The sequence below is a fragment of the Pleurodeles waltl genome, chromosome 7 (assembly GCF_031143425.1).
Source record: "Pleurodeles waltl isolate 20211129_DDA chromosome 7, aPleWal1.hap1.20221129, whole genome shotgun sequence".
Classification (NCBI taxonomy): domain Eukaryota; kingdom Metazoa; phylum Chordata; class Amphibia; order Caudata; family Salamandridae; genus Pleurodeles; species Pleurodeles waltl.
In genome coordinates, this window is record NC_090446.1 from 1492464958 (window position 1) to 1492483168 (window position 18211).

The 18211-nt window shown below is 46.5% G+C and overlaps 1 protein-coding gene across 1 annotated transcript in view; it reads right to left on the reverse strand.

Moving 5' to 3' along the window:
* Positions 1 to 13632: 13632 nt before the first annotated feature.
* Positions 13633 to 18211, reverse strand: part of LOC138246562 (chemerin-like receptor 1) — a 61568-nt gene continuing 56989 nt past the window's right edge. The window contains exon 2 of the mRNA XM_069201240.1: positions 13633 to 16912. Within this exon, the coding sequence (XP_069057341.1) occupies positions 15820 to 16902 (1083 nt within the window). The 5' untranslated portion in view covers positions 16903 to 16912 and the 3' untranslated portion in view covers positions 13633 to 15819. The remainder of the gene's footprint in view (positions 16913 to 18211) is intronic.

Here is an 18211-nt window from a genome sequence, read left to right on the forward strand (position 1 = left end):
CAAAATTGCTTTATCATGCCAATTAGGCCCAAGAACTCGAAAACCTTTGAGAACGGGATCGAGGGCCCAGCCCGACCTCCGTCTTACAGCCCTGATCGAGAATCACCAACCAAGTATGTATGTATGTATGGTGTATTTATAAAGCACATTCCGGCCCGGGGGCATCGAAGCGCAAACTAAGGTGAGGCAGTGCACTATCTATAAAGAAAAAGGTGCCAACTATCGAGGAAACAGCCAGGTCTTGACCCGTTTCCTGAAGGTAAGGTAATTGTGTTCTTTCCTGAGATTCAGCGAAAGAGAATTCCATATCCTGGCGGCGGCGATAGTAAAAGCTTTGCCCCCCCACTTCACTTTCTTGGTACGGGGGACTAGAATTTGAAAGGTGCTGACAGAGCGCAGCAGGCGTGTAGGTCGATGCCACTGTAAATTGGTAGTCAAGTACTTGGAACCGATCCCGTGAGTGGCTTTATGTACAATGCAGAGTGCCTTAAAAGAGATCCGTTGGGCTATAGGAAGCCGATGCAGATTCCTGAGGCTCTCCGTAGCAGAGGCTGATTGTGGCAAGTTCAATATTAGTCTGGCCGCTGTGTTCTGCATCAGCTGCAGTTTTTTTAGTGATCCTTTATCCAAATTGAGCAAGAGAGAATTGCCATAATCCAATCTGGACAGGACCAGGGCTAGGGTGGCAGTAATTCTCCATCCTTTTAAAAGGTAGGGGAAATTTTCTTCAATTTCCTCAAAATCCACATACAGGATTTTATGGTCTGGTTGACCTGAGCTTGAAAAGATAGATGATCATCAAAAAGAATTCCTAGATTCCTTGCCATGGAACCAGGTAGAGGCAGGGTGCCACACTCTTTAGGCCACCAGTTAGGGGACCACTGTGCCCTACTTATCCCAAAGAAAAGAACCTCGGTCTTATCGCAGTTCAATTTTAGCCAGTTAGCCTTCATCCAGCTGCTTACCGCCAACATACAAGCATTAAAACGGGCTGCAACTACCTCCGCGTCTTTGTTAATCGAGATGATGAGTTGCGTATGAGGTAGGGATGAAGCCAAAAGAGAGTATTAGTTCTGCCAGGGGAGCCACATAGATATTTATTAAAGTGGGGCTGAGCGACGAACCCTGAGGAATCCCACAGGGCAAAAGGTAAGCAGGGGATCTAAAATCTCCGCAGCTTACTGTGGACCACCTGTTAGAGAGAAAGGATTCAATAAGCTTCAGGGCTAGATCCCTAATGCCTACCTGATGTAGGCGTTCAAGCATAATGTGGGGAGCAATGGTGCCAAATGCTGCTGATAGGTCCAACAGGACCAAGAAGACACCCTGAACCTCATCAACCAGCCTACGGATAGTGTCTGAAGAGGAGATGAGGGCAGATTCCGTACTATGAGATTTCCAGAATCCATGTTGAGAAAGATCGAACCCCTCTGAGTCTTACAAAAAGCTGAGAAAAGGGAGCAAGGCTATGGGGTGAAGATTGGTCAAATCGTCGTGTTTCTCCGTTTCCTTCTTCTTTAGGGGAATAATGATAGTTTCTTTCCAGGCAGAAGGGTAAATACTGGAAGTGAGGACCTCCTGAAATATGGGGACCAGCGCAGTTGCCACCAACTCCGGAACCAATTGCAAAATAGCTGAGGGCAGGGATCTAGCGGAGAACCAGATTTACATTCCTGAAGCAGCTTGCAGATTGTGTCTTGGGATGGCATGTTAAATTTAGAGAGTAAACTACCATTAGCGCTAGGTGAGGTAGAGGAAAGGAATGCCAACGTGTCGGTGAGAAGAGAGTGCCCCTGAGTCTTATCTGAAATGAAGCTAGAGTGAATGTTTAAAATTTTACTTTCAAAGAATTTTGCTATTTTGTTGCAGAAATCTTGAGAGTTCTCCAGCTTTGTTGTACAGAGGGGGGTAGTAAGGGCATTAATAACTCTGAATAACTATCTAGGAGAATTGGTATCTTTCCTAATTTTTAGCGTGAAGTAGTCTGCTTTAGCTCTGAAACAAGCCTCCATATAGTTATTTAAGGCTAATTTTAAATGAAATTTCTCGCTGGCACCAGAATTGAGTCTCCAGCGACGCTCCTGCTGTCTATATTTCCTCTGGAGTGCTTTAAGGTCCTGGGAGAACCAAGGTTGGCTGGGTTTTTTACCTATACGTGGTGCATAAACCTTCAGAAGGGCTAATGAGTCAATTGCCAGAGTAATTCCCTGGTTAAAGCAAGCCAGTGGCGATAAAACAGACACTTTAGGATCCTTCCAGGTGAGTTTTAGTGCTGTTTCCAGGGATTTGGCCTTGATGGTTTTCCATAAGTCTTAAGGATCAAACTCTGCAATGCAAAAGGTTAAACAACAGCATATCAGCACAATGCATAAATTACGTTATCTTGAGAGTGCTGGGTTTTTGCATTATAGTCGCCCATAGAGCGCGCACTGCCCTGATGTTGACAACTACACACTGTCCGCCTGCGGTGATGGCTGTTCAGTTGTGGCAGTGGCGGTGCTGCTGCAGTTAGTGGTGGGGGGAGGCTCCAGCCCATCCCCTAGAGCCTCAGACGGCTGCCCACTGGGCTGCTGCTGCTGGTGGTGGTGCTGGTGGCAGTGCTGGCAGTGGTGGGGGGAGGCTTCAGCTCATCCCTGCAGCCTCAGACGGCTGCCCCCTGGGGCTGCTGGTGGTGGTGGTGCAGTGGTGGGGGGAGACATCAGCCCATCCACTGCAGCCTCAGACGGCTGCCCACTGGGGCTGCTGCTGCTGGTGGCGGTGCTGGCAGTGGTGGGGAAGGCTCCAGCCCATCCCCTGCAGCCTCGGACGGCTGCACCACCATGGTTGGTGGTGTGGGCTCTGACTGAGTCCCAGCACCAAGGTTCTTGTCCTTTCTGCCTGCTGGTGCAGGCCGATTGCCCTTCCTGCCAGCAGCTGGGGATGGCTTCTTGCTCCTTTGGGCAGCAACTGGGGGTGCCACCTTGCCCTTCCTTGTAGCAGCTGGGGGTGCATCCTTGCCCTCCCTTGCAGCAGCTGCGGCTGCCTCCTTGCCCTTCCTTGCAGCAGCAGGGGTTGGCTCCTTGCCCTTACTTGCAGCATTTGGAGCAGGCACCCTTTCCGTGTGGCTGCCTGGTGCCCTGGATCCTCTCCCACCTGGAGTAACTGTGGACACTACTGTGCCCGTGGACTGGGTGGCTGAGGTGCATGCCTGGGTTTTCCTCACCCTCGCCTGACATGAGGGACGGGGGGAGGAAGGGTAGGGAAGAGGTCAATGGTGGAGAGGAAAAGCTTCTTAGAGACATTGGGGCAGGAAGAGGGAGAAGGTTTGGGAGTGGAGGAAGAGGAAGTGGTTGTAGGAGTTGTCGGTCTGCTGTGTTTGGGTGCAGGTGCATGGGCTGGATGCTGTTGTGAGGTGGATAGCTGTTGGGTGTTTGAGTGCTTGTGTTTGTGTACTTTGGGAGGAGGGGGCACAGACAGAGTGGGTGAAGACACAGGGGATGTGTGTATGGATGTGGGGGTAGTGACTGCCAGTGAGGTGTGTGCTCTGATAGGTGTGCTGGTGATAATGGTAGTGAATGAGGATGTAGTGCGTGCCGGTGTGAGAGGAGAAGCTACTGGGAGGGAGGTGGAAAGGTATTAACCCGACCGTCCTGGCTGTTACACTCATGGCCCACCATGCCCCATGTCATCCCCATTATCACAGACATGGCCCAGCATACATGTTGCACGCTGCCCAGGGCCCTTCCCCCACCCTCTACATGAGGCCTGCACACACAGCAATCCATGCATTCACGCCCCATGCATCATACTCACGGTGTACTCACCTGTTCGTCTGGAGGCCCATGCAGCAGTCGGTAACGGGATAGGACCCCATCCACTGGTCTCTCCAACTCCACCGAGGTGAAGGCAGGGGCCCTTTCCCCAGTGACACGAGTTATGGTCGATTTCCAGACATAGGTCACAGCAGCGCATGCAATGTAGGTTCTCTCCTGTTGAAGGTCAGGTAGCAAGTGAGTGAACAGATATAAAATGGCGGTCACGTCCGCGGCGGTGCGTACTGTCACTGTCGGCATACATCACCATTGGCCACTGTACCCCATAGGTCCCAATATAAACAATTGAGGAGTTGCACAGCTGTTCTCGACCGCCTCCCGCAACGGCGCACAACGTCAGCGGAATTACCTCATTTCCACCTATCCCTCCATACAGGACAGGCGTTCGCCATTTCAGGGGAGGGGGCAGGCCATGGATCCAAACTGCGTTACAGTACACAAATATACATTATGGACATTTCTCACCACAATATTGTAACAATCACATAATGCATTGCACTGTAGTGGTTGGAATGTACAGATAATGACCAACTACTCACTCTTTTGCCCCATTGATTGCAACCGCTGCGGCTGAATAGGAGATGGAGACATCCCCCGTGTACAGACCCCTGGTGGACTTGGCAACAATGGAGGACAGGCACATTATCCTCCCTTTTAGACTTGACAGGGCCATTATCACAGAGCTGTGTGCCCAACTGGAGCCTGACCTGATATCTGCTATCCGTCACCCCACTGGGATCCCCCCTCTTATGCAAGTGCTATTAGTTCTCCATTTCCTGGCAACTGGTTCTTTCCAAGTGACTGTGGGCTTGGCAGCAGGAATGTCACAGCCAACGTTCTCACCAGAGTGTTGTCAGCCCTGATTAAACACATGTGCAGCTCCATCATTTTCCCCCAGGTGGAGGATTTGGCCACAGTGAAAGCTGACTTCTATGCAAGGGGACATATCCCCAACATCATTGGGGCAATAGATGTGACACATATAGCATTTGTCCTCCCCAAATGACCAGGTGTTGAGAAATCGAAAGAGTTTTCACTCCATAAATGTCCAGATGGTGTGCCTGGCGGACCAGCACATCTCCCATGTTAATGCTAAATATCCTGGATCTGTGCATGATGTTTTTATCCTGCAGAATAGCAGCATCCCAAATGTGATGGCCCAACTCAAGAGGCACCGGGTGTGGCTAATAGGTGAGCCCTGGTTCCCACACAGTGGATGTTAGTGTATGGGTATGTTGTGGGCCCCAAGGGTGAGGTTGTGGCTAACAGTTGTCCCTCCATATTTGCAGTTGACTCTGGTTACCCCAACCTCTCATGGCTATTGACTTCTGTGAGGAATGCCAGGACAAGGGCAGAGGAATGTTACAATGAGGCACACAGGTGAACAAGACGGATTATCGAAAGGACCTTTGACCTCCTGAAGGCCAGGTTTCGTTGCCTCCATCTAACAGGTGGATCCATGTGCTACTCACCCAAGAAGGTTTGCCAGATCATCGTGGCATGCTGTATGTTGCACAACCTTGCCTTGCGCCGCCAGGTGCCTTTTCTGCAGGAGGAGGAGGCTGGAGATGGCCGTGTGGCAACAGTGGACCCTGTGGACAATGAAGACGAGGAGGCAGAGGATGAGGATGAGGACAACAGAAGTGCAGTTATTTGTCAATACTTCCAATGACACACTGGTACGACAGTCTAACTTCACTTTCCGTTAACAGTTTTTGGTTTCACATTGTCACTGGCAGGCTGTGAATTCCTACTTCTATGCCCACTCACTGTACCTTTTGGCATCTCTTTTTGCAGATGCCGGTGCCCCACTATAGCTCCTGGTGTGTTCAGTGCAGCCAACTACAGGTCGTTCTTATGTCAACATTACTGTACAGTTGAATTGCAATGTTTGAACGTTGTAAATCGAATACATTTTGAAATGGTTTGACATACACCATATTTGTATTTTATCAAAATGTGTTTATTGCAGTGCTCTGAAGAAGAGGGGGTCGTGCAATTGGCTGGGGTGATGATGGAGGAAAGTCCAAGTTAGAGTCCAGTCTATTTGTAACACAGGTGCAGTGTCCAAGGGGGCATAAAAAGGGGAGCAATGCCAGTTCAAGGTGGACTGGTGAGAGAGTGGGACACAAGGGTGACATTCAAGAGGCTCTTATTTCCTGGCAGGGGTCTTGGCAATAGTCTCTGGCTTCTGCCTGGATCGCAGGGAGCGTTTGTGGGGTGGTTCTTCTGCAGGGGGAGGGGTGCTGGTGGCCTGTTGGTTCTGTCGGCAGGGCCTTCTGTCCACTAGTGACAGCGGAGGTGGAGGGCTGTTCAGTAGTGTGGCTATTGTCAGGGGTACCCTGTTGTGCCACTGCCTCCCACATAGTGTTTGCCATGTCAGCCAGCACCCTTGCAATGGAGACCAGGGTGGTGTTGATGGCCTTCAAGTCCTCCCTGATCTCCAGGTACTGTCCCTCCTGCAGCCGCATGTTCTCCTGCAAATTGTCCATGATCTGGCCCAGCGTATTCTGGGAATATTGGTATGCTCCCAGGATGGCAGTGAGTGCCTCCTGGAGGGTCGGTTCCCTGGGCCTGTACTCCTTCTGTCGCACAGCAGTCCTCCCAGGTTCCCTGTTGTCCTGTGCTTCTGTCCCCTGAACCGTGTGCCTACTGCCTCTGACCCCAGGTCCCTGATTGTCTTGGGTTTGTGGGGTGTCCTGGGGTCCCTGTAGTGGTGGACGCACTGCTGATTGACGTGTCCTGGGAACAGAGGTATGGGCCCGCTGGGTGGGTGCTGTGGTGGTGTTTCCTGAGGGGGGAGGTTCTGTGGTGGTGTGCAAGTGTGCCTGGGTAGCCGATTGTCCGGAGGTCCCTGATGGCCAGGTTGGTCATCCTGATCCAGGCGACCAGAGCTGCTGTCATCACTGTGGGCCTCTTCTGGGGGGGACTGGATGTTGCTGGCACCTCTTCTCCAGTGCCATTGGCTGGGGTACCTGTGGGGATGAAAATGTTGTGTTATTGTTTCTGTGTGTGACATTTTGTGCATGGGTGTGTTGCCCTCTATGGTTGGTATTGCCCTGGCAGCTTTGCCTTGTGTGAGTTGTTATTTGGTGGGCTAGGTGATTCTCTCTAGTGTGCATGCTGTGGTGATAGGTGTCCATGCAGGTCTGTAAGTAGTGTCCATGCATTGTTCGTGCATGCAGGGCTTGGCATTGGGATGAGTAGGTTGTGACAGTGGGGTGTGTGGGAGGTGGTGGAGTGATGGACTGAGGGTAAGGGTGGGGATATGTGATGGCATGCAGGTGGGGGGGTGATAGTAATAGAGAGTTGACTTACCAGAGTTCAGTCCTCCTCCTACTCCTGCCAGGCCCTCAGGATGCATGATTGCCAGGACTTGCTCCTCCCATGTTGTGGGGGAGGAGGTGGAGGTCTGCCGCCAGTCCTCTGTACAGCAAGTTGGTGTCTTGCAGCAATGGAACACAACTTCCCCCGTAGGTTGTTCCACCTCTTTCTGATGTCATCCCTTGTTCTGAGGTGCTGTCCCACGGCACTGACCCTGTCCACGATCCTCCGCCATAGCTCCATCTTCCTAGCAATGGATATCTGCTGCACCTGTAATCCAAATAGCTGTGGCTCTACCTGGATAATTTCCTCCACCATGACCCTTAGGTCCTCCTCAGAGAATTTGGGGTGTCATTGTGGTGCCATGGGTATAGTGTGAGTGAGGGTGTATAGGGTGATGTGTTGGGGTGTGTGATGTGGGGTGCATGGGTGGTGTATAGGTGATGGTGGTGTGTGGCTTTGGTCTTGTCTGTGGTTGTGGTGTCAGTCTCATGCCAATTGTTTGTAGTCATAAGGCGTTGTTGGTAATGTGGGTCGGTGTTTTAAAGTGGTGTGGGTATGGTGTGTGTATGTGTAGTTTGCATTGACCAATGTGGTGTAGTTTTATTTAAGTGTGTGTATTTTGAGCACAGCGCTATGTACCACCAATGGTTTACAGCGGTTGAATGTCCGCTGTGGTGATTCGTGGGTCATAATGTTGTGAGTGTTGTTCTGTTGGCGTAACAATGTGGGTTTTGATAGCACCACTTTATCACTGACCTTTGGTGTGGCGGACTTTTGTGTGTGGCTGAATATTGACGGATTGGTGTGTGTGTGTCATAATATGGGTAGCCGAAATCCACTGCGACAGTGGTATGTTGGCGGCAGTCGGCATGGCGGTAAGTGGGATTTACCGCCAGTGTCATAATGAGGGCCGTTATCTTTTGATCCACAAGTTAAGGTGCTGTCTGCAGTGTGTTATGGCATCCTTAGAAGCCTTAAGACAATCATTGGCTTCTTCCATCTCCAGGTCCAGAGGTTAGTCATTCAGTCCCTTTACACCTGTTGCCTCAGCTATAGCAAAATCCTGTACAAGCTGCAGATTGTTCAGAAAGTGGCGGCAATATTACTTTTCCACCTGCCAAAGTTCTGCTCAGTCTCTAAGCTACTTTGCAGTTTGCACTTGCTCCCAGTAGAGAAATGCATTCAGTTCAAGGCTCTGTGTGTAGCTCATCGTACTATAAATAAGTAGGGTGCATCAAGTTTTTCTTGTCCTTGCTATTGCCCCTTGTCAACCTAATCAGGAAGGAAGGACGCTCTTTCTGAACCATAGCTTCTGCACTATGTAACAACCTGCCTTTACTCATCTCTGCTTTAGAAATCAGCTGAAGACTTTGCTGTTTGCACCATAGGTATTTGTTTCTGCTTCTGTTATGAGTTATCTCTGTTGTAGCAAACCAGTGCTGGGAAGCCATTTAATTGGGACAGCCATGCACTTTATAAACCAGTGAGACTTAATGTAACTTGGCAGAGGGGTCTAATGGAGGATGAGTGAAAAGGATTGTGGTCTGTGAAGAATGGCAGAAACTTAGATGGCTGAAGTCAACACATAGGCCCTCATTCTGACCTTGGCGGGCGGCGGAGGCGGCCCGCCAAAGTCCCGCCGTCAGGTTACCGTTCCGCGGTCGAAAGACCGCGGCGGTAATTCTGACATTCCCGCTGGGCTGGCGGGCGGCCGCCTTCAGGCCGCCCGCCAGCCCAGCGGGAAAGAGGCTTCCACGATGAAGCAGGCTCGGAATCGAGCCGGCGGAGTGGAAGCTGTGCGACGGGTGCAGTTGCACCCGTCGCGTATTTCACTGTCTGCCAAGCAGACAGTGAAATACTTGTAGGGGCCCTCTTACGGGGGCCCCTGCAATGCCCATGCCAGTGGCATGGGCACTGCAGGGGCCCCCAGGGGCCCCGCGACCCCCCCTACCGCCATCCGGTTCCCGGCGGTCAGACCGCCGGGATCTGGATGGCGGTAGGGGGGGTCGGAATCCCCTCGGCGGTGCAGCAAGCTGCGCCGCCTTGGAGGATTCAATGGGGCGGCAGTACACTGGCGGGAGACCGCCAGTGTTGCCGGTCCGACCGCGGCTTTACCGCCGCGGTCGGAATCCCCATTGGAGCACCGCCGGCCTGTCTGCGGTGCTCCCGCGGTCCTCCGCCCTGGCGGTCTTTGACCGCCAGGGTCAGAATGAGGGCCATATTCTTAATGGCTACCAAAAGGCTTCAAAGGTCTATGGAAAACTGGGGAACTTAGGATCATAAGAAGGCTCAGATGAGAAGGAGAGGGGGTGAGGAAGCTCCAGATAGATTGTCTCAGATTTCCGACAGAGGGTTGATGTGTGGTAAGGGCTCTGATTGCCAGCTGTGATAGGTTTGGGAACCAAGGTTATCAGTGATCGCTTCAGCACCAGATGAATGGTCTTTGAAACTCTAAGTACTACATCAAGAATTATGGAGATGCATTTGTGGCAAAACTGTTTCGAAGGAAAGTAAAGATGCAATAAGTGTCAAGACTGGTACTGTAGCCTGGGCGAATCCTAGTCCTTTGAATCAACATTCCATGTGTTTGTATATGTGATGGATATGTAGCAAGTTTGTAGTACTAAGACTCGGTGCTTGGACCTGTGAGATGCATTTTGCATGAACACTAGATACAGCTTCCCTAGACAGTAGAAGTGTATTGACTACATCCCTGTGGCTGGAGCGAGGGAGAATGGATAAAAGGCTTCCCACAGAAATTCTATGGGGTGTTTGTTAGCAAAGGGTTGCTGATTAGTTCTTTGTAAGTGACAACGTACGGTAGATGTTAGGAGTGAGGAGCAGGGCAGGGGTTTCTATTGTTAAAGGTGACAAATTTCAAAGCAGAGCTCCCGTACTTTGTTTACCTGATGACTGCTCAGGAAGGCTGATGACTAGGCGTGGGTAGAACTCACAGAGTTTTACTCCAAAGAATTCTGCAGAGTTACATAAAAACTCTGTGAGATTCTGAGGAGTTCCGCCCACTCTTAGTTTCACTCAACTCACAGTCTTCTAATTCACTGAGTGACCTGCCTGTAACTCCTAAGGGTGACAGAGCAAAAATAAGGTACCAAAGACAAACATTTTTAGGACTAGAGACAGTGCGTCTAGACAGAATGGGAACCTGCAGAATTAGATGATAACTGTGAACAGATATACATGCAGAAAGCAAGCCGGTACACTGGATTGTATTTTCACATCAGCTGTGCCATTGTTCAGCAGTGGAAACTTCCACATTGATTGAAAGATGAACTCACTCACCTCAAGCGCTCGGAGTTGCGAGATCACTGCCACCCGGTGCATGCAGGATCACAGCCATGAAGGTCTTTGCAGCTTGCGCTCCTCGAGATCCTGCACCACGAGATCCCAACTGCAAGCCCTGCCAACTCCTCCTCTGCCACATGTCATCCAACATGCAGCGAGGTTTTCCTGATCTTTTCCATCCATTCGTAGGTGGGGGACCTAAAGACTAGAATGTTTACGTGGACAGTCCCTTATGTTCAGAAGAGATGGAAACATATTTTCTCAGTGGCAGAAAAATATAATGACCTGTAATTGGATGGAGGAACTGCTGCTGTGGAGCTGGGTGTGAAAGCTCCTATCAATTATTTATTGGCTAGTCAAACAGCCAAGGCTGCATTGTGATTTGGGATTGGCTGAAAAAGCCAGTTGTAGTAGTTAATTGGGTGTTGGATGTCGTGGCCTGCTCTGTAGGTTTGGGTTGGCTAAACAAAACCTTCTTACTTTTTCTAGCTCTGGTAAATGCTTCAGGAAACAGCACTGCTAGACTGAGAGTGCTCTTTCATTGGCTGCTGCTAGCCTGTCATTCTAATCAGCTCCTACTCTAATCATGAGCGCATGTGTAAAGCTCTACCTGCTGGGCAAAGGCCTCAGTTTTCTTAGGTATCCCTGTACTTCTTATACAGGAAGAGATAATTAGGGCTGGATAAAATCCACTACGCTGCGGTTAGTCTAGTTTTTGACAAAATCCATGCTCCAAGTCTTGTGCAAAGTGAGCAAAACTCTGTGAACTCCGCCTGAGCAGGGTTTACCGCCGACCCCTACTGATGACAGCCAGATGCTGAGATCTCAAACTTAATTTTACTCTTTGTTTTTGATTCTCATTCTTGGAGCCAGCACTATTGCTACTGCTGTGAGAGCCATCATCTAACACAAAGACATTTTCTGAGCTACAGTCACAATATGACATTTGAAAGAGAATCAACTCAAATCAATTCTGAAGCCTCAATATTGGATCCACATCCCCTATCTTGAAGATGTTGTTCTTGTTCTGTTGCATTTAGAGCTATTTTTGTAGCATAAAATGCATCTTCAGGTCCATTTTAGATGCAAGGGTGCATTTTGCTAAATTCTCGGTTATACTGTTCACATAATACTGCATAACTTGCTCTAATTCTGTGTTTTGATCACAGACATGGCACAGAATGACACTCAATTACACCATATGCAAAGACAAAGCAACATGGGAGGCAATATATGGAGTTGTTGTGTACTGCACACATGCTCCTTCTCCTTTGCTTACCTGCATTTTTCAGCACACATAGAAAGAGGAAATTGCCTCTCAGGATTGTTTGTTTGCAGGAAGGTGTACCTTCCTGCACAAAACCAATCCCGCTTACAATGCCGGCACCCTTGCACCATAATGTAAGGGTGCCTGCATTGGAGCTAGGCAGTAAAAAGTGTGTAAGTGCAAGGAACAGACTGGAATGCGCCATTTGATGTTAAATACAGCACATTCCTTCCCTTTCCCTTTCACTGAGTGCAGCACAGCAAGGTGGAGTGCTGCGTTGAGCTGTCTAGAGGTATGATACATATGAGCCTCCATTCCTATCAAATAGAGAAACCCTTGGTACATATGACACCAAATCAGTTACATCAGCCTTATGTTGCCTGCTCCATAATTATATATCAGCAATGAAGCACAAGTTGGAAGTCCCGGACACTATCACACAATACATCCTTGATCAATTAATTTTTACAGACACCTGGTTCAATTACTCATCACACAACATATTTGATCTTCTTCCCCCAAGCAATTCCATTATCAGAAACAACTGGGTATTGGGAGAAGGGGCAGGCATCACAGCCATCGTCAGGCAGGGAGACACCCAGTGGCTCTTTTTCTACTTTCCAATATCTAACTCAGGAACTACAGGTGCACCATAATTCCCCTTTAGGATCAATTTCTACTTATTACCCACCAGTTGATAACACAATCTTCATGAAAGAATACATTGACCTCCCAAATTAACAAACAACACAAAGCAACAGATTAGCATTCTGGGAGATCTTTACTGGGGAACCACACATGACCTTTAAAGTGTGCCTTCTTCCTCTCCAGCAAAGAGCTGATCCAATAGATCACTCTGCTAGACTATGATTGCAACTTATGAACTTCACAGTACCAAAGGGAACTCTGTGACAAAAAGCAGTATTCCACTGAGTATTGTACATAAAATACTGTTCTGTGATCTGCATAGTACATGTTCTTTGTAGCAGGCATATTAACCCTCTGCACTACCTTCTATGGGTAAAAATTGTCACTAGACAAAACTCTGATCTCTCTCCAGCAGGTACACTAATCATCAGAGTTATCTTGGCACTTTTATTGTTGCCTGAAAACTGTTGTGTATAGAAGAAACTCTGCAGTGCTTTTAAAACTGCTACACTGCTACAAAACTGTCCAGGTAACAAAAAACACCCTCCTTCCAGCCTCCTAGGGAAATGCTTATGCCCATTATGGCCAGTCTGGCCTTGGTCACCCCACTACTCAAAAAATCCTCTGCAGCTATAAACAACCTCAACATTTACTGCCTGCTCTACAACTTATCTCTCCCTGCAAAAATCATCGAAAGGTGTGTATTGGAGCAACTCATCCAACAAATCAAAAACAACAACCTTCTAGACAAATTCCTATCCAGTTTCAATCAGAGCTACACCACTGAAACAGCATTACTACAGGTGGTCGATGAGGCACTTTGAATCCTAGACTCAGGCAACTCCTACCTCCTGATTCCTCTTGACCTATCAGTAGCCTTCGACACAGTTAACCACTGTATGCTACTAGACACACTCAAAAATTGAAAGGGCATTGATACTGTGGTCCTTAAATGGTTCAAATCATTCCTCATGGGCAGGTTGCAGAAGATATAAATAGATAACTATCCCTCCACACTGATGGCTGTTGAACGTGTATTCCATAAAGGATTTAACCACATTGAGTCCTACTAAGAAAGGCAGGGAACCTCTAGCATCACTATTCAGAATCTAAAGGTCTCCTCACCAAATTAAATCTTGCACCTCATCATTACTCTTAACCATTTTCAAGAATGGATGACTTATCACAACTTAAAAAACTTAAAAATGAACTCTTCCACATCCAAATTCCTCCTATTCTCTTCTTCGAAATCAACACTCCTGGATGTCCATATTCAACATCCTTTTTTTTTAAATGTGTTTTTATTGTTTTTCCTTCAACAGGCACAAAGCATACTGTATGGTGGGATGGCATACATATATGAAGCACAGAGGACATGTTAACACACATACACTATGTACATTCTGCATGTGCGGTGTTATAGGAGAGTATTGTATCAAGGCAAAAAAGAAGGTTAGGTAGACAGTGACCACGAAGAACATAAAATGAGAAAAGAACAGAAATAAAGTCCGAAAAATATTAAAAGATGAACACATTGAACCATATGGGCAGCAGCTAATCAGTGTGTGCATCTCCCTCGGAACCTCTCCCTGTAATAGGGATAAAAGATATGGTAAGCCAGGGAGAACTGGGGGGGACGGTATTGTCTCTCATGTATGTGGGTGAGAGGGTGAGAGAGGCAGAGAGTAAAAGGCTGGGGGATGTGCAGAACTCAACATATTTAACATCCTTTACAGCAAACCCACCATCGCTGACAGTGTCAAATCCCTAGGAATTATCCTAAGCATAACACTCAACTTACATTTTTTAAATCAGCACCATGGTCAGAAACACATATCATCAACTACATCTTCTCTAGGCATCCACATCTCCATTCCAGAGCAAGATCTAAAAGCTCTTGCTCAAACACTGATGATCTCCCAGATCAACTATTGCAATTCTCTTTTAACTGGTCTCCCCGCAACCTATCTCACCTCTTTGAAATCTGTCTTACACCGAGCAGCATGCTTTGTCCACAAGGCCAAGACAAATGAACACATCTGAACTATGCTGCCCACTCTTAGCGGTTGCCCATTGAAGTCAGGGCCTGCACACATGCACTTCCTACCAGCCACTGGACAAACTCAGGCTATCAGCAGCCTCTAGACCAGTGGTTCCCAACCTTTTGACTTCTGTGGACCCCCACTTTATCATTATTGGAGCCCGGAGACCCCCACTGAATCTTTATTGGAATCTGGGGACCCCCCAACTGAGTCATTACTGAAAGCTGGGGACCTATTCTGTTCATATGATTTAATTTTTTTCTAAGCAGTCGCGGCCCCCCTGAGGAGGCTTCACGGACCCGCAGGGGTCCCCGGACCACATGTTGGGAACCACTGCTCTCAACTATCACAAGATGCCAAAACATTGTAGCTAAAACCCTGGACAAGTAAAAAGGAGTGTCTCATGACAGAATCCTTCTCAGGAAACGTAACCAAAATTTGGAACTGCACATCGTTGACCTTTAAAATGGAAATGAAAGCCTTCCTCCTTCTAAGATAAGAATTAGCTCTCTCGCCTCCATGGCTTAAAACTATACTAAATGCATTGCATTAGACACTTTCTGGAACATGGATATGTACATTCTGAGCAATTGGAATTCTACGCCTTCTGAAATTATTTACTACTTTATAATTCTGGGCATATGTTAATATTTTGTAATTTTGGACTTTATGGACCAACTTATTTATATTCTAAAGTACTCTAACACATTTGGGTAGTTTCCTTTCTATATAAAAATGCATACATTAATAAATAAATCAATGATGCCTCGAGTTATTGAGCTGAAGAGGCTTTGACCAACAGGCTTAGGGCAGTCATAATATGGTAAGTCAATGATAGCTAGTCCGAGGTGGTACCAGGGTTATCTGTTGCCTTGATGCTTTTCCTTACATCTTAATTTGTACATAGAGCACCTGGCATTGCAAACCTGTTGGGGAAATCGTGGTACAACTAATCCTGGTCTGTGGAACCAAATATACTGACAAACATTTTTCAAGTTAGGAATTAGATATGAAATTGCAATATTTGCGCTTCTTATGCATTACATCTCAATAATGTTTTTGCATTGAATCCCATGCACAATTGATACTATAAAGCTGAATATTCCATAACCATGCTATCAACTGGAAAGATAATACTTGACTAGAAACAGGGCACAGCTATGTAGAAAAAAAACATGGCTATAAATATTGCAGTATTGGAGATGGAAGCATGCCTTTCTTATAGAAAGAGAATTGAAATCAGAATACATACATTTTGTGCAGGATGAATAGGGGTTCATTATAAACTGTGCATAAACAGCATGGAACACATACAGACTTTTGAAAAATGTCTCTGGCATTTTCTATACTGGTAGAAACCCACACTGGAGTGTGACATAATCACACATAGAAACACATTTTCTTTATGCTCAAGGAAGTGTTAGAGCATACAAGATTCCACTTCACTTGAAGATTTAGGTGGGCTCCTGGTGTCCAATGTGGCAAGAGTTTGTTCCTCATTGAAAGCTCTTTCAAACACTGATAAAATAGAGCGCCTGAACATATCCTTGAAGTCTCTGCCCATGAAGAAGTACAGGATAGGGTTAAGGCAGCTATTAAAGTAGGCCAGGGAGGATGCAAGAGCTTCAGCTAACAGATAGAAAGTGTGAGACCAAGGTAAGTTCCCTCTAAAATGCAATAAGGGCAGGGAGTGGAATGGACACCAACAGATGAAGAACAGAACCAAGATAGTGATGATAATCCTGAAAGGCCGGCTGGATGTTCGGTGACATGGCCTCTGCCTGATCTTCACAGCAATCAATCCATAGCAAATAATAATAATGATGAATGGGACAATGAACATGGTTACAAGTCGAGTTATGATCATGACCCTATGGCGCATTCTTATGATATCAAAGGCTTTTTCAGAAAAATCCTCAAAAGGGACAGCATAACTCACGAAGCAAAATGTGTCATTGTCCTCCAAAAAATCCACAGTGTCATAAAATGCTGGATATGGAGAGCTAACTATGACTGAGAACATCCATGTGACAAATGCAACCTTCCATGCCAGGCTGGGTCTTCTGTGCTTTCGGGACCAAAATGGACACACCACAGAAATGCATCGGTCTATACTTATCACCACGAGGAAGGAGATGCTTGCCAACATGTTTAGATATAACACCATGTTACTGATCTTGCACAAAAATCCCCCAAAGGGCCAATAACCATCCATTGCCTTTGACACAATGTGAAGAGGGAGGAAAAAATCAAAGATGAAGTCTGCAATGGCCAAATTGAGGAACCAGATGACGTTCACTGTCTTGGTCAGCTTGAAGGTACAGATACCGATCACAAACCCGTTGCCTGAGGTTCCCAGAAGGAAGGTGATTGAAAGAGATACCATGGAGAACAGTCTTACGTTGTAGTAACTAATGTACTCAGGGTCGAGGGGAGATGTCTCTATAGTTGTTGAGTTTGACTTAGGTAAAGACAAAATATCTGTGACGTTTTCCATGACCATCTGTGTTTCCCTGAAAAAAAAAGGCCAATACTTATTGTTGCAAACTATCTGCTCGAAAGCAAAGAGAAACACACATAAATTGAAGGAAACTTCAAATTATATATAACATTTATGAAAATGGAAAACAAAGCATTAATATTAAACTTTAATTGTGCCACAATTATGATATTGATATAATTAAACGTGTATTCTGTAATGAAAAATATTTGGAAAAGAAGCAACGCAAACATCCGAGGAAACATTTGCATGTACTTTAAAAGATTCATTTTGTTTGTAAATTGATCTTGCGATGTTTATTTTAACCAAAGCTGTATGATGGATGTCGTTCAACAGCTAAAAATAACTTCAATGAAAATCCTGGAACTGGGTGCGGTCTTTGAAGTGGTCTCCCATATTCTCCTCGTAAAGAGCCCTCTCAAAAATGGCATCTGCAGTAAAGCGTTACCATGGCGTAACTGTTTTCTCTTCAGTCGGTAACAACTTATAAGTCACTTGCCACGTTTGTGTCAAAAACTATCCTCTTCTGAATGTACTCTTCCTTACATCGTCTGCGCCCCTGCATATATCTAGATCAAATGTCTATATACATTTATATATAGTTATATATCTATATATAGATATACATACACACAAACAGTAGTTTGGATAGGATCTAGTTTCTATACAAAAAGTGTTTTTTGTTTTGCTAATAGCTTTGGCACATTTTGATGAATCTTTGCAGAATTTACAAGAAAATAGGATTCTCACTTCTCCTGCTTTAACAAGGAAGTGTTGTCAGCCATTTGGGACTCGGCTTCAGCCAAGTCCGACAAAAAATGAGTTAAAGTTACCTTAGGGTGTGAGTTTTATTTACTTGCCTCAATATTGATCCTCTACAGGTGGATTGATATTGAGACAAGTTAGACGGCACATGTGATGCAGCAGTAGAAAACAAAAGGGAAATCATCACCACTAGGTGACGGTGAAGGGTTATTTACATAGAAAGTATGGTCATATTGATGCTCAGGCTGTCGTGTTCTCCCAGAGGGTCTTCACTGTACGCAAGGAAGGTCACCGACAAGAAGACCCAAAGGAGCAACAAAATTAGTGATGGGAGTGGGTGAAGACTCTGACATACTTTACCTAGTGCCAATGTTAAGGGGATACTCCCAATAACTCTTTACTATTTTACAGCATCATGACAAAAAGCCTACCACAATTACTTTACATTTAAAGAACCCTAGAAATTAACTAAAGGAGTCCAAGGTTAAAGTAACGTTATAGATAGGTGACTATATCATTGACAATATTAATGTTTTGAACTCAAACA